Source organism: Xenopus tropicalis, chromosome 7, assembly GCF_000004195.4.
Source record: "Xenopus tropicalis strain Nigerian chromosome 7, UCB_Xtro_10.0, whole genome shotgun sequence".
Classification (NCBI taxonomy): domain Eukaryota; kingdom Metazoa; phylum Chordata; class Amphibia; order Anura; family Pipidae; genus Xenopus; species Xenopus tropicalis.
The window spans coordinates 27,374,071-27,387,881 of NC_030683.2; the positions used below are offsets into that span (position 1 = coordinate 27,374,071).

Genomic DNA, 13,811 nt, shown 5'->3' on the forward strand with positions numbered 1-13,811 from the left:
GCTGCAGAGTGCCATTGAGCCCTATGGGAGACTTTCCTTGGGCCGGGTTGGAGCTGCAGAGTGCCATTGAGCCCTATGGGAGACTTTCCTTGGGCCAGGTTGGAGCTGCAGAGTGCCATTGAGTCCTATGGGTGACTTTCCTTGGGCCGGGTTGGAGTGCAGAGTGCCATTGAGTCCTATGGGAGACTTTCCTTGGGCCGGGTTGGAGCTGCAGAGTGCCATTGAGCCCTATGGGAGACTTTCCTTGGGCCGGGTTGGAGCTGCAGAGTGCCATTGAGTCCTATGGGTGACTTTCCTTGGGCCGGGTTGGAGCTGCAGAGTGCCATTGAGCCCTATGGGAGACTTTCCTTGGGCCGGGTTGGAGCTGCAGAGTGCCATTGAGTCCTATGGGAGACTTTCCTTGGGCCGGGTTGGAGCTGCAGAGTGCCATTGAGCCCTATGGGAGACTTTCCTTGGGCCGGGTTGGAGCTGCAGAGTGCCATTGAGTCCTATGGGTGACTTTCCTTGGGCCGGGTTGGAGCTGCAGAGTGCCATTGAGCCCTATGGGAGACTTTCCTTGGGCCGGGTTGGAGCTGCAGAGTGCCATTGAGCCCTATGGGAGACTTTCCTTGGGCCAGGTTGGAGCTGCAGAGTGCCATTGAGCCCTATGGGAGACTTTCCTTGGGCCGGGTTGGAGCTGCAGAGTGCCATTGAGTCCTATGGGTGACTTTCCTTGGGCCGGGTTGGAGCTGCAGAGTGCCATTGAGCCCTATGGGAGACTTTCCTTGGGCCGGGTTGGAGCTGCAGAGTGCCATTGAGTCCTATGGGAGACTTTCCTTGGGCCGGGTTGGAGCTGCAGAGTGCCATTGAGCCCTATGGGTGACTTTCCTTGGGCCGAAACGGCTACGAAAAAGTCGCGACAATTCTCACAAGTCGTAACGGCTACGAAAAAGTCGCGACAATTTACGAAAAAGTCATAACGGAGGCAAAAAATTTGCAAAAAATACGAAAAAGTCACAAAATGTTCATTTCCAATCCGAATTTTTCCCATTCGGATTCGGATTCGTGGATTAGTAAATCAGCCCCCAGGTCTGTTTGCCTATGCTATTGCAAGAGAGAAATTAACCACTGACCTTTCAATTTATGCAGCTGGTTAGAGTGCACAAGTAATCAATGGTACAAGTAATCAATAGTCAATTGCTCCAATAGGAAATAGGTAAGCATATAGGGAGTTCTCAGCAGGTCAGGTTCAAGATAGACCGCTCCCATTACTTTAGAAAACTGATCAGAGAGACAGGGAAAGGACTGATTTAACAGTTATAAAAAGTAGCTTTATAGTGGCCTTTTTACTTTTGTTTCATGGAAAATGTATTCTCTAACACACTGAGAACATTTTTGGTGGTTTAAAATGATTTGAACATTGAAGGTGAACAACCCAGAGGTGGCCTCTTGTTCTTTGATCTTTAAAAAAGCATATAATGTCTTTAACGCGCTTGTTAGGAGTAATCATGTCCCCTTGGATTCATAGTCTCCCCTCATAGTTTATTTCTTCTATTCTTATCACCAGTTTAGCACGTCTCTGCACTCTTTTAAGTTCATTAATATTTTTCTTAAGGACTGGGTCCCAAAACTGCACTCCATGCTCAAGGGGATGATGTACCAGGGACCCATAATGATTTGTTTTTTTGTAAGTAGACTTAGTACCTCTGGACCATTTTGAAAATATCTTTACATAAAACTTATAAAAACACAGGACAGAGCTTATGGTCGCAGCATGGCCTCGTACCTCACAACGTAAAACAAGTAGCTCTTTTATTACCATATTTGAAAAACGTTTTGAGTGAAAAGTCAACTCTCACATGCAGGAACTGGGGCAGAATTGTATCCACAAAGCATCACTCTACTTACCTTTGCACAACATTATTCATTGTTTTCAGGCACAAATACAAAGGTATTTTTAATGTGCTAAACATATAACTTATAGCTTAGTTATAGGGTATTTGCTGAATGTCACCCCGTTCGGTGTTTGAGATTCATGTCAACATTTGTTAAAAGCCTTACATTTGATGAGGTCAGGACAACCATAAGTCTTTTTAGCCTTATCATAAATGCATAATGCAACACAATTGCACTTTGGGAATAAATCACATAACAAAAGAATAGGCTAACAATTTAGTTTAGTATTATCCCAGCAAGCAGCTTTAAAAAAGGTTTTTGCATCACAAAACAAATTTACAATCTTGAGTAAGAAACATAATAGTCAATTAGTTAATAGTCAGTGAATAAATGTTATATTGGTTCAGTGAGATTTTGGAGGTACAAAACTAAATACATATTGAAAAATAGAGTGAAAAATTCTATTTTTATCAACATCATTCATTTAGAATAACCATGAGTGTTGTCTAGTGATCATATAGAGAGTGTTCCTCTAGACTGACGTCTTAAGGGTATGATTATGATTGTTGTGATTACATTTATCCATCTTATTCCTGGTTGTCTCCTTCTACTTCCACTGTCTTGGAAGGATCTTCTTATAATAAGACATCTTTGGCCTTAGCCACAATTTTCCCAAAAGTCTTTGCCAACACCAAAGTTCAAAGACATGAATACTTTTCTTTTCCTGTTTCTTCATTTTACAACATTCACATCCATTAGGAATAGCAGATAATACTGGGCTTTTAGCAGCACACTGAGGTTATGTTAAATTAAATGAGGGTAAGCGTCTCTAAATAAATGCGTTTTTAGATATCTTTTGAAGGCAGAAAGATTGGGAGAAAATCTGACAGATTGTGGGAGCGAATTCCAGAGAAGGGGGGCAGCCCTTGCAAAGTCTTGAATGTGAGCGTGTGAGGAGGGAATGAGAGAGGAGTTGAGGAGCAGGTCAGTAGAGGAGCGTAACAAGCGGGTTGGATGGTACCTAGAGATAAGTTCAGAGATGTAGGGTGGGGCAGGGTTATGGGCTGCTTTGAATGTGAGAGTCATTACCTGTAGATACTCGAGTAGAAGCCTAGTTTTTCAGCACCCAAAATGTTCTAAAAAAGTCACCCTCGGCTTATACTCGAATTGGGTGCCATGGGTGTGCAAATTAGGCCACCCGCAACTAGACCCTCCACTGCTTGGCCCCACTCCCAAATTATTTATTTTGAATATTGAAATTTAACAGTAGCTGCTGCATTTCCCACCCTAAGCTTATACTCGAGTCAATAAGTTTTTCCTGTTTTCTTAGGTAAAATTAGGTACCTCGGCTGGATAGTAGCAGAAGCCAATGCAGGGATTGGCAGAGGGGCATGACAGAGGAGGAGCGGTTGGAGAGGTGTATGAGCCTGGCAGCAGTATTCATTATGGACTGGAGAGAGGACAAACCAATTAGCAGGGAGTTACAGTAGTCCAGGCGAGATATGATAAGAGAGTGAATAATAATTTTGGCAGCATCTTGGGTGATAAATGATTGCATTTTGGAAATATTTCTTAGGTGAAACTGACATGATATGATAAGTGATTGGATATGAGGAGTGAAGGACAGGGCAGAATCGAGGATAACCCCAAGGCACCGGGCCTGGGAAGATGGGGTGATTGTTAATCATGATAGATACCTCGGGAACAATGTGGGCATTGGATGGGGGAAAGAGAACCAATTCTGTCTTAGAGAGGTTTAATTTAAGGTAACGTTGGGACATCCAAGTACAGATAGCGGACAGGCAGGAAGAGACGCGAGTTAGAAGCTCTGGGTTGAGATCAGGAGAGGAAAGATAGATCAGAATATCATCAGTATAGAGGTGGCACTGAAAGCCAAAAGAATTGTTCTTCAAACACTATCAACCAGCACCATATTTAAAGTTCACTTTTAAGGGTGTTTGTGGTTCATTTACCCAGACCACAATAGGTAAGCCTGAGTCAACTAAATGTACATTGTAATATTCACTTGCCTGTACTGGAAAATAAAATACACAGATAACTTGAATATTTAAGACAGAGGAACTTGTATTCAATATGCAAATAAAGATTTGGAGTAACAATTCAGATGGAGTCTTAGTAGCCTCTTCTTGACTGGCCATGGGTCCAAAAAATATCCATTGGCTAGCTGGTCATGCAGTAAGGGTTTAGAGACTCTATGAAAGATAGAGAAAGATATTTGCGATCATCAGAAATGATCGTATCTAATCCGAATTTTCACCATTTCGGGATTCAAACTCGTACCCAGTAGGATTATATTGCCACCAGTATGAAATCATGCAGCTTAGTTACCATCAATGAGTTATCACAGGGGAAAAGGAAATTATGTTTAAAATGTAAAATTATTTCCCTAAAATGAGGGAGATGGCCTTAATTTGGATATTGCTGGATAATGGGTTTCCAGATAATGGATCCTATACCTGTACTATATTTAGGAAAATAATTCCATTCATCTCACTTGGTCAGTGCAGAAATTACCTATTGTTTATTTTATTAAATATATAAACAAATGTGAAAAGCTTTGGAACAATGTTAAATTGATATACACATTTGTAACTCAAGTGAAAATTATTGGAGCCTTTGACTTGATTGAACAGGAAAAATAAGATTTATTGGCAGGTCCATCATTCTGAATCCAACCACTGAGCAGTGACAGCTATAAATACAAATTGTTCTAACAGTGAAAAGAACTTCCAGGTAATTTGATCTTCAATTTGTTTTTCCCCTAAAATAGCTGGTGGACACATTTAAATATAGAGGGCCAGTGATTAAATGCTATGAAGCAGAAAATAGATGAGCATCAGGAAAACAATCATCAGAAGTCAAATTTAAAAAAGGAAAAAAATCACCCTTTGTTAAAGCAACATGAGTTGGAGGAAACAGTCCTTTGTCCTGTATTAAAACAGCAGTGCTTGACTAATTCATGCCATTAGTGATGGGCGAAATGTTTCACCAGGCATGGATTCGCTGCGAATTTCCGCATTTCGCCATTGGCAGATTGTTTCGCAAAACGGATGAAAAAATTAGCCATGGAAAAATTTGCTGCGCGTCCAAAAATTGTCGGAAAAGAAGAGTGCAACAAAAGAATAGCCATGGGCGACAAAAGAATAGCCGTGCCACAAAAGAATAGCCGTGCCACAAAAGAATAGCCGTGCGACAAAAGAATAGCCACGGGCGACAAAAGAATAACCATGGGCGACAAAAGAATAGCCATGGGCGACAAAAGAATAGCCATGGACAACAAAAGAATAGCCCCACAACAGAAAAATAGCCGCGGGCGACAAAAGAATAGCCACGCAACAGAAGAATAGCCATGGGTGACAAAAAAATAGCCCCGCAACAGAAGAATAGCCACGGGAAACAAAAGAATAGCCGCGCAACAAAAGAACAGCCACGCAACGAAAAAATAATTGCGGGTTAATATTGTTTTTTTTGACGCACAACATTTTCGCCGTTTTGCAAATTTCTCACCATTACGGCAAAGCGAAACGGGGCAGATTTGCTCATCACTACATGCCATCATTAAATCAGGCTGTAGTTAGAACAGGGATTCTTAACCTATGGGTTGGAACCCAAAATTTGGTCCGTAGAGGTTTAGGTATGTTCAGTAATCTGGGAGATGGTACTCCCTCCAAAGTACCAATCAGAAGAAAGACTACTGACGCACAAAGGCAATCCAAGGGGAACTAGCCCTTAAATTTTAATTATGCCAAAACCACGTAACCTGTCAGCAGCTTTCCCCTTCATCTGTATCAAAAAGCATCAGCCAGAAAATGAAGAGCAGCTGATCTATAGTGATGAGTGAATTTTTTCATCACGTATGGATTTGCAGCAAATTTTTTTTGCAAAACTGCGGAAAAAATTCACAGCTACAAAAATAGTTGCCAAAACAAAAAAAGTCACAAAGACAAAAACGTCACTGAAAAAATTCTCATTGACTTGAATGCATTTGGAGTGAGAAAAAAAGTTGCACCCGCGTCAAAACTTTGTTGCATATAAAATATTTCACCTATTGACTTTAATGTGTTTCGCAATTTTTTCGCACGCGAAATGGGACAGATTCACTCATCACTACTGATCTTGCCATCAGTGGGTACCAAATATCAAAAACTTTTATCGAAATATCCACCTTTCCACAAAACGCGTGCTTTCTGCTATTTTTTACATTAACAGATCTTTGTGAAATTTTTAAGAACTTTTTTTCAAGTGAACTGGCATTTTGTTCCTGTTGTGCAACATTTGTATTTGCATTCTGGGAATCTGATTTTTTCTGTTTTTTAAGGTCTGTGCCCTGTACATAAATTTAAGTCCCAGCCGGCCTTTTCCAAAATAGACTTGTCCATCTAGTTCCATGGTTGCTTGAGTTGTTTTAGTTATACTGTCAAGCTTATTTGCAGAATCCTTTGCTTGCACAATTTTTTTATTGATGTTCTGTTCCTGCAGAAAAACAGATCTCACCTTAAATAACTCAAAATGGGAGTGGCAGTCTGCTGTCAGGATGGTTGTGCCATTACTAAACTCCTCATTGCCCAGACAACAATAAAAGAAAAGCATAAAAGATACAACAGAAAAAAAAGAATAATCCAAACAGATTTTTCTTCTTCAAAAAAAAGAATTGGTTTAGATTACTCTGCTTCCCATATAGATGATACCCTGTAGAAATAAGTGAGGATCTTTATGGATATTTATTTAGGGGAACTCTGGCTTGAGAACCAAAATTTGGAGCCCAACACAACACAGAAACCCCTAATATACCTATCACTATAATCTTCAAAATATATGAATATATACCATTTTTATATGCTGAAATCCAGCTGCAAAAATGGGTTTTCTCTTTCTGCATCATATGAATGCAGAGGAGGAGGGACTAAAACATTGATGTTACAAACTGTAACAACTTTCCCACAGCTTACAGACAGCTTGCAGAAACTACATCACCCACAAAGTAGTTAGCCAGATCAGCAGAACAGGGGGCCAGGCTTAAGTAACTCTTCTAAACCATATTGTAGGGATCCATAGGGTTAACTAGTCCCTATGGCTTTAAACCCTGCAGCTTCCTAGTTTTGTGCTGTTACTGGGCAAAGACCCCTGTATCAGTTTTGAGTTTATATGTGTGATTATTGGTTAATAGGGAGACCACTCCCCTGGCACTCAGATATAGTGTTTAGCAGGGGGTGGGTCTGTCTCTTTGGCTGCCTGTGTTCTCAAGGGAAGGAGCATTGTGCTGGAGGCAGAAGGACTAGGCCCCCAGTAAAGCCATGTGCCCCAGAGTGTGTCAGACACTCTGGTGAAGTCGGGGACAGGGACCCCGTGAATGAGGACCAGTTAGACAGCAAGTTTTGTGGAGCACTTTCTAGGAAAGTGAGATAGTGAGGGAAGAGAGCACGAGCAGTTTGGCTCAGAGGAAAGTAGCTGTGGGAGTACCCTTCCAGACAGGCATTGTTGCCTTAGTGTAGGGCCACTGTTTAGACCTAGGAGGCAGGTAGTCTGAACCCTGATCCAAAGTTGCCGTGGCGCCTGAGGAGTGTGGTATCCAGCTGACTGTTCCACAGAGTGAGCAACTGAACCAGTGGCACTGATCCTGCCCAGGCTCAAGGGGAGTTGGGAGGAGCGGGTGTGCACCCTCTCTGTGCTGTTCTCAGAGACTGCTATGCTAACTGAGGTGTGAGTATATTGCATAACCCTGCAAGTTGCTTGTTGCTGAAAATAAACCAGTTCTACTGTTAAACTGCAAGAACCTTCTGGCGCCCATTTGTTATTCTGCACTGCACACAGCTACAGTGGGTTGTAGTTGCACTACACCATAGCTCCGTTTGGTTACTTCCACATAGCGAAGGCCCATCCTGAAGGACTGAGTCGTGTGTACCCCATGCTCTAGACCTATCTAGTCACGCTGTTGGCTTGTTACAGCCAAGAAAGGGTTACTATATTATTACAATCAACAGTCTGTATAACAGGCCAAAAGTCAAGGGTAGGCAGAAAACATGCAAATTCCATTAAACAAGCCAAAAGTCAGGATGGGCAGAACAAGTGTTAGATAATGGGCAAGGCAGGACTTACAGGACAGATATTCAGGATCAAGACAGGAACTGAAGGAATAGGGCAGGAATGTAAGGAACACAAGGCTTAGACACAACAGAAAGGCCATTGATCCAGCAACAGGCTGCTGAAAAGGAAGGCGTAAATAGCCCCTTGATTGGGCTATTGCCTGCAACTTTTATGATGGGCCATGTGCTTCCTCAGAGATCACCTGACAGGAAATAATGCAGCGCTAACTGTAACAGGAAGTAGTGTGGGAGTAAAAGGCAGAACTCTGTCCATTCATTGGCTGATGTGGCCTATCATGTATTTGTGCCTTGGTATGTTTGTGTGCACTATAAATCGTATGATCCCAGGTGGCAGCAATAATACTTAAATTGGCAATTTTTCCGGATCACTCAGTTGCACATACCACTAAAAAAGTATATTTTATTGAAAATGGTTTATGTAGATCAAGCAGGGTTTCCCAAATGAGCTGTTTAATGTGATATATTTGTTTATAGAGACCTACATTGTTCAGGGGTATAGTTCTCCTTTAAAATCTCTTTGTACAGTCATGCAGGCACAGCATTTGCCTTGCACCTTTAAAACACAGAAATGGCAACACTTTACTGTTGTAGCGTGCCTGTGGGACTATATATTTCACCAGGAGCTTGTTGCAAATCCTTACAAAAAGTCTAGAAAAGCTAAGGATATGCCAGACATTTTCTTCCCTTAATGCTGGCTTCCAATTAAGAACTTCGTAATATCAATTCAAGTGTCAGTTAGGAAACAACCAGAATAAATTTGCTGTGCTTTGATAATGGATTTTTGGGTGCAACCTCCCCTTCCCTGCCTAATATTTATTCTCGTCGAACAATCCCCCGAGCTGACGGATTTACTGTCCTCAAGCAGAATTACACTTTGAAAAAATGCTTCCTTTTACTTATATTACAGCAGTAATTCTTGCCAGCCATTCAGCGTTCTGACGGGCTCGCTACTGTTCCATAATAATTCTACTGCCATTTATTTTGAAAAATCCTTTATTTTTTATAAAACTCTGCAACTTGAAAAATTTGAATTCAATAAATATTAGTTCTGCTTCCGTAGCCTATGTTCCTTCCCCCCAGCTCTCTTATCACATCTGCCCATATGCATGTACTGGGACAAATGCTCCCAAACATGAAACTGCATTCCTCATTTTCACCTTTTATATTTACTTTTAATTAATTTCTGTGGATAGTGGCAAAGGGATCCTTTCTCAGGATTATACAGCAGCCTGGTGTTGCACCAATCCCAAGCTACAAAACAGCAATTTGCATTACTCAGTCTAATGTGGTTAGAAAATAAATGTAGTATATAAAAGAGTCTCAGCCAATTGCAAATGAGCTTGTCCATTGTCCCCTGTGACTGGCTAAATCATAATCAGCTAATTATAGAAGGGTAGGCACATGACAAACACATGCCAACTGAATTCCTAATTAGCAGGATAAGTCCCTTTGCTCTAGGACTAAATTCAACAACTAAATTCAGTTAAAGGGGACCTGTCCAAATTCTTTCCTATTGTGCTAGTCAGGCAAAAGAGACTTTACTTACACTATATAAATTATATAAATCTTGTTTCCTTTTGTCTTGGAATTCATAAAACAGCAAGCAGGCAGCTGCCATTTTGTATACACTGTTAACGAGACAAGCTTTGCATCATCCCCAAGGGGTATATATTAATCATTCTGTGTATAAATCCGAGTGGAACATTACTGGTGATGTTGCCCAGGTCAACCAATCAGCAATTAGATTTCAACTGTTGGAATACCAAAGCAAAGCATCTGGCTGCTATGAGCAACATCACCGGTGTTGTTTTACTCCACTTTTTACACAGCATGATAAATATAACCCTAAGGGGCACATTTACTAATCCACAAACGTCCGAAAGCATCCGAATGCGTTTTTTTTCGTAATGATCGGTATTTTTGTGATTTTTACGTCGCCGTCGCGATTGTTTTGTATTTCGTCGCCATTACAACTTTATCGTATATGTTTCGCGACTTTTTCGTCGCCGGCGCGAAACATTCGAATTGGTTTTTCCACCATTTTATTATAACGCAATACGAAAAAATCGTCACGGCAACGAAATAATCACGCAAAATACGATACAGTCGCGACGGCGCCAAAAATGTCACGACAAATACGAAACAATCGCAGCGGCGATGAAAAAAATCACACAATTTTCGTTTCCAATCTGTTTTTTTCCCATTCGGGATTCAGATTCGGGGATTAGTATATGTGCCCCTAAGTGTGTGTGTGTGCCAGAACACGGGAACCGATGCCTATACACAGGAAATACAATTATAGACAATTAGGAGAGAGGGGGCAATGAGAGGAGTGCAGTGACACCTAGGAAGTACCCCAACTCCACTCCGGCCCTGGCTGGTATTTTGCCTGCAGGGGGCAACCCCGCTCCCAACCCACCTGCACTGATTGTCTCATATATTCCTGCCCTCCCTGCTCTCCTGCTAGCTAATATAGCAAGCATATCGCTTGTCATTTTTTTAAAACATTGTTAATAAAAAACAATCTGTAAATTGAAGACTTCATCGTCATTATCTGCACAATATTATTATACTGTTTACAAATAGCAATCAACATATTTTGGAGGTTTTTCTCTGTACCTCCCTGTATCGTATACTCTTTCTCCATGTCCCTTTTTAGTTATTCAGCTCCAGTACAATGGCTGTGGCTTTGCTTTCTTTGTTACTCCCTGCATCTAATCATACACTGTTTCTGCACATTGATATTTTATATCTTTTTCTAATAGAATAAAGATAAATATCAATGTGCAGAAACAGTGTATGTTCAGATGCAGGGACTGGATAACAATAGGAGTGTTGTGACCGCTTCCTGTGGCAGAATAAAGAGACACTCCCATACTTTATTTCAGCCTAGACAGAGAAGAGATAACACCTCTGCAGCTCTAATTTAATAAACATTTTGTAGGAGGTAAAATGCTTTCAAAACACTTGTTTTCCTGCTTTATTACATATTGCAAGGAAGGACAAACCTTATTACTGAAAACAAATATATTATATAAAACATCTCCTTTTTGGTTAGTAGCTCATTGATTGGGCAAAATGGAAAAAAGAAGGTCTGTGGAAACCATCTACCCGAGATTACTCCATTACAGTATTTGATCATTGGCCTAAACTTCCAGATATGCCTAAATTGTCATACAACTTGGGTAGGGTTGCCACTTTTCTGGGGGGACGAGCACAATAGGTGGTGGGGCGATGAGATATAATGGGAGGAATGATGATATAAAGTGCGGAGCTTTGATGTTGGGACTGTTGGAGGGAGGGTAATGGAGCACATCTGGGAAGAAATACGGTACGGTTTAGGCAAATTGGGGTGATTCGGGGGAGGATCGGGGGCAGGTCAGGGGTTAATCTTAAGGGTATTGCAAATTTACTGGCAACTACATTGTTTTAAAATACCAGCCAGGGGCCATCCTAAACTTGGATAGCCAAAGGGGGTAGAAAAGTTGTATTTGTCGTACAGGCCAAAAGAACCTTTATGCATCCTGTACAACATTAGTGGGGCTGTGAGCAAACAGGAAGATCCAGTTAACAGGTCAAAGGAGCAGGTTTTGTGCTGAATAGGAATTGAAGACAAAATGCAGTTGCAGGACACCGCAGTGACAATTCCTGGAACAACTGTGGCAATCATCTCTCTGTATACACTTTGTATAGCCCTCCTCTTCATTAGCGAATAAGCCTCATTCATTTTAACGAACAATGAAAATCCTTGTGTGCGATGTAAGTGAATGTTTTGCACTAAAGACATTACCTAAAGTGATCCTGATACTTTACCGTGTGATTAAGCAGCAATCGTGAATGATGCTCTCCTCTACAAGATTTCCACGTTCCTCATTGGTTTGTATGAGCTCTCCATTGTGAAACCAGTTGATATCAGTCGTATCTGCCAGGAAGGTCGCCGTACAATGAAATGGAAGTCGGTCTCCATGAAAAACAATCTGGTTCTGCGATGGTATTAGCTTAAATAGTGGGATTTCAAGTGGCCCATCTGTGTATAGGAATACAGAATGATTTAATGTATAGACTTTATGAATTTTCATTTATATTGATCAGATTTTTTTCCTAGTTACTAAATGATATTATATTTTCCAATGAATTTACAATTAACATGTAAGAACTCTCAGCTTTGGGTTACCAAGAATTGTTAGACTACAACTTCCACCACACTCAAAATATTATCATGGGTTTAAGCAAGCTTGGAAATATAGTCTGTTAGGGCTATGTATCAAAAGGCACTCAGGTCCTTCAGACCAATTATCTGCCCATGGATGGGGCCCTCTGATGGACATACCTGACGGATATCTGTCAGAAAATCGGCAGGATCAGGCAGAATTAAGGATCACATCAGCTCATTAATGCAACCCTCACCCTGACGGCTCATATTTCCATTGTTGTAATCCAATCATTTGGTCCTACGGATTAGCTCGATATCACTCGTTTTATGTGGAGCAGATCGATGGAAAGATTCACTTGTTTGGGGACCTTACCAAATGAGTGGATCTTATAGTGTATGACCAGCAGGGCTGGAACTAGGGGTAGGCAGAAGAGGCAGCTGCCTAGGGCGCAATGATTGGGGGGTGCCAGGCAGGTACCTCTCCTGCCTACCCCACCGCCCCCCTTGCGCCTCCTCCTGTGCTTTGGTGCGCATGCGCCGTTCAAGGGTCGGGGAGGTGGGCCGAATTGGCCGACCGGGTTGCCTAGGGCACCCGGTCGGCTTGGCCCGCCCCTGATGACCAGCTTATGTTTGCCCAGGTGTCTGATCCTATAGCAACTAATCAGCAGGTACGCATTTAACAGTCAGCTGTTTGGACTCAGGCCTTTCAGACCAATTAGGCACCTTATCTGCCCATGTATGGGGCCCTCTGATGGGCATACGTGACATGATATTTGGCTGAAAATCTGCCGGATCAGGCAGACTCAAGGACCACTCACAGCTCATTAATTCAGTCCTTGTCCTGATGGCTCATTTCCCGTTGTTGTAATCCGATCATTTGGTCCTACGGATTATCTGCTATGGTTTACTCACCTTGCCAAACAGTACCTTTTACAACATATGGATGGAGAGTACTGATGCAACGCTGTCAGATAAAGGATATTCCTTGCTTTTCAAACCCAGAAGTAGACATGTAATTGACATGTTATTGAAATCACACATGGTAGAGATATAGCACTGCTATTGCAACTACTGATGCAACCCTGGAATTATCACCACATTCAAGATAGTGGTTACTATATAAAAAAAACTGTATGGTTAATTAGTCATTCTTTTGGAATTATGCCTTTGACTCCATTGGGTATAGGGCAGCTATGGAGCATCTAAATGAATTGGAGTTGATCTTATGTTTCTGATTTTAAAGGGATGAGGTGGCAACTCTATATTCTACTGTTTATTAGATAACAGGGATTCCTACTATCTACTAGTTCACAAAGGTTTGGCTGTGAAACTAATAAATGTCTAGGCTCTTTATCCTTTAAGTAATGAGATTTATTGGATACCTCTGACCTCAATGTAAAGTTTATAAAAGAGATCATCAAGCTTATGGACCTAAAATGAGAATTCTTTGTCCTGTCATTGACCTGTTCTTTTAGCTTATTTAATAATATTATATCTCATATTCAGCAATTCTTCCCATTTTATAACACTCCATAAAACAAAAATTGACAGCAAAAGTAATTCCGTCCATATTTTTGGATTAAGTATGGACCTAAGAAGTCTTTTTTTTTTTTGTTTTCCTTCGACTTTAACTTTGAAACGCTGGAAACATTTCAATG

At 41.3% G+C, this 13,811-nt stretch overlaps 1 protein-coding gene across 1 annotated transcript in view; it reads right to left on the reverse strand.

The window, feature by feature from the left end:
• The window catches only part of adgra1 (adhesion G protein-coupled receptor A1), a 426,613-nt gene that overhangs the window by 322,482 nt on the left and 90,320 nt on the right, over positions 1 to 13,811 (reverse strand). Inside the window, exon 7 of the mRNA XM_018095935.2 lies at positions 11,814 to 12,027. Within this exon, the coding sequence (XP_017951424.2) occupies positions 11,814 to 12,027 (214 nt within the window). The remainder of the gene's footprint in view (positions 1 to 11,813; positions 12,028 to 13,811) is intronic.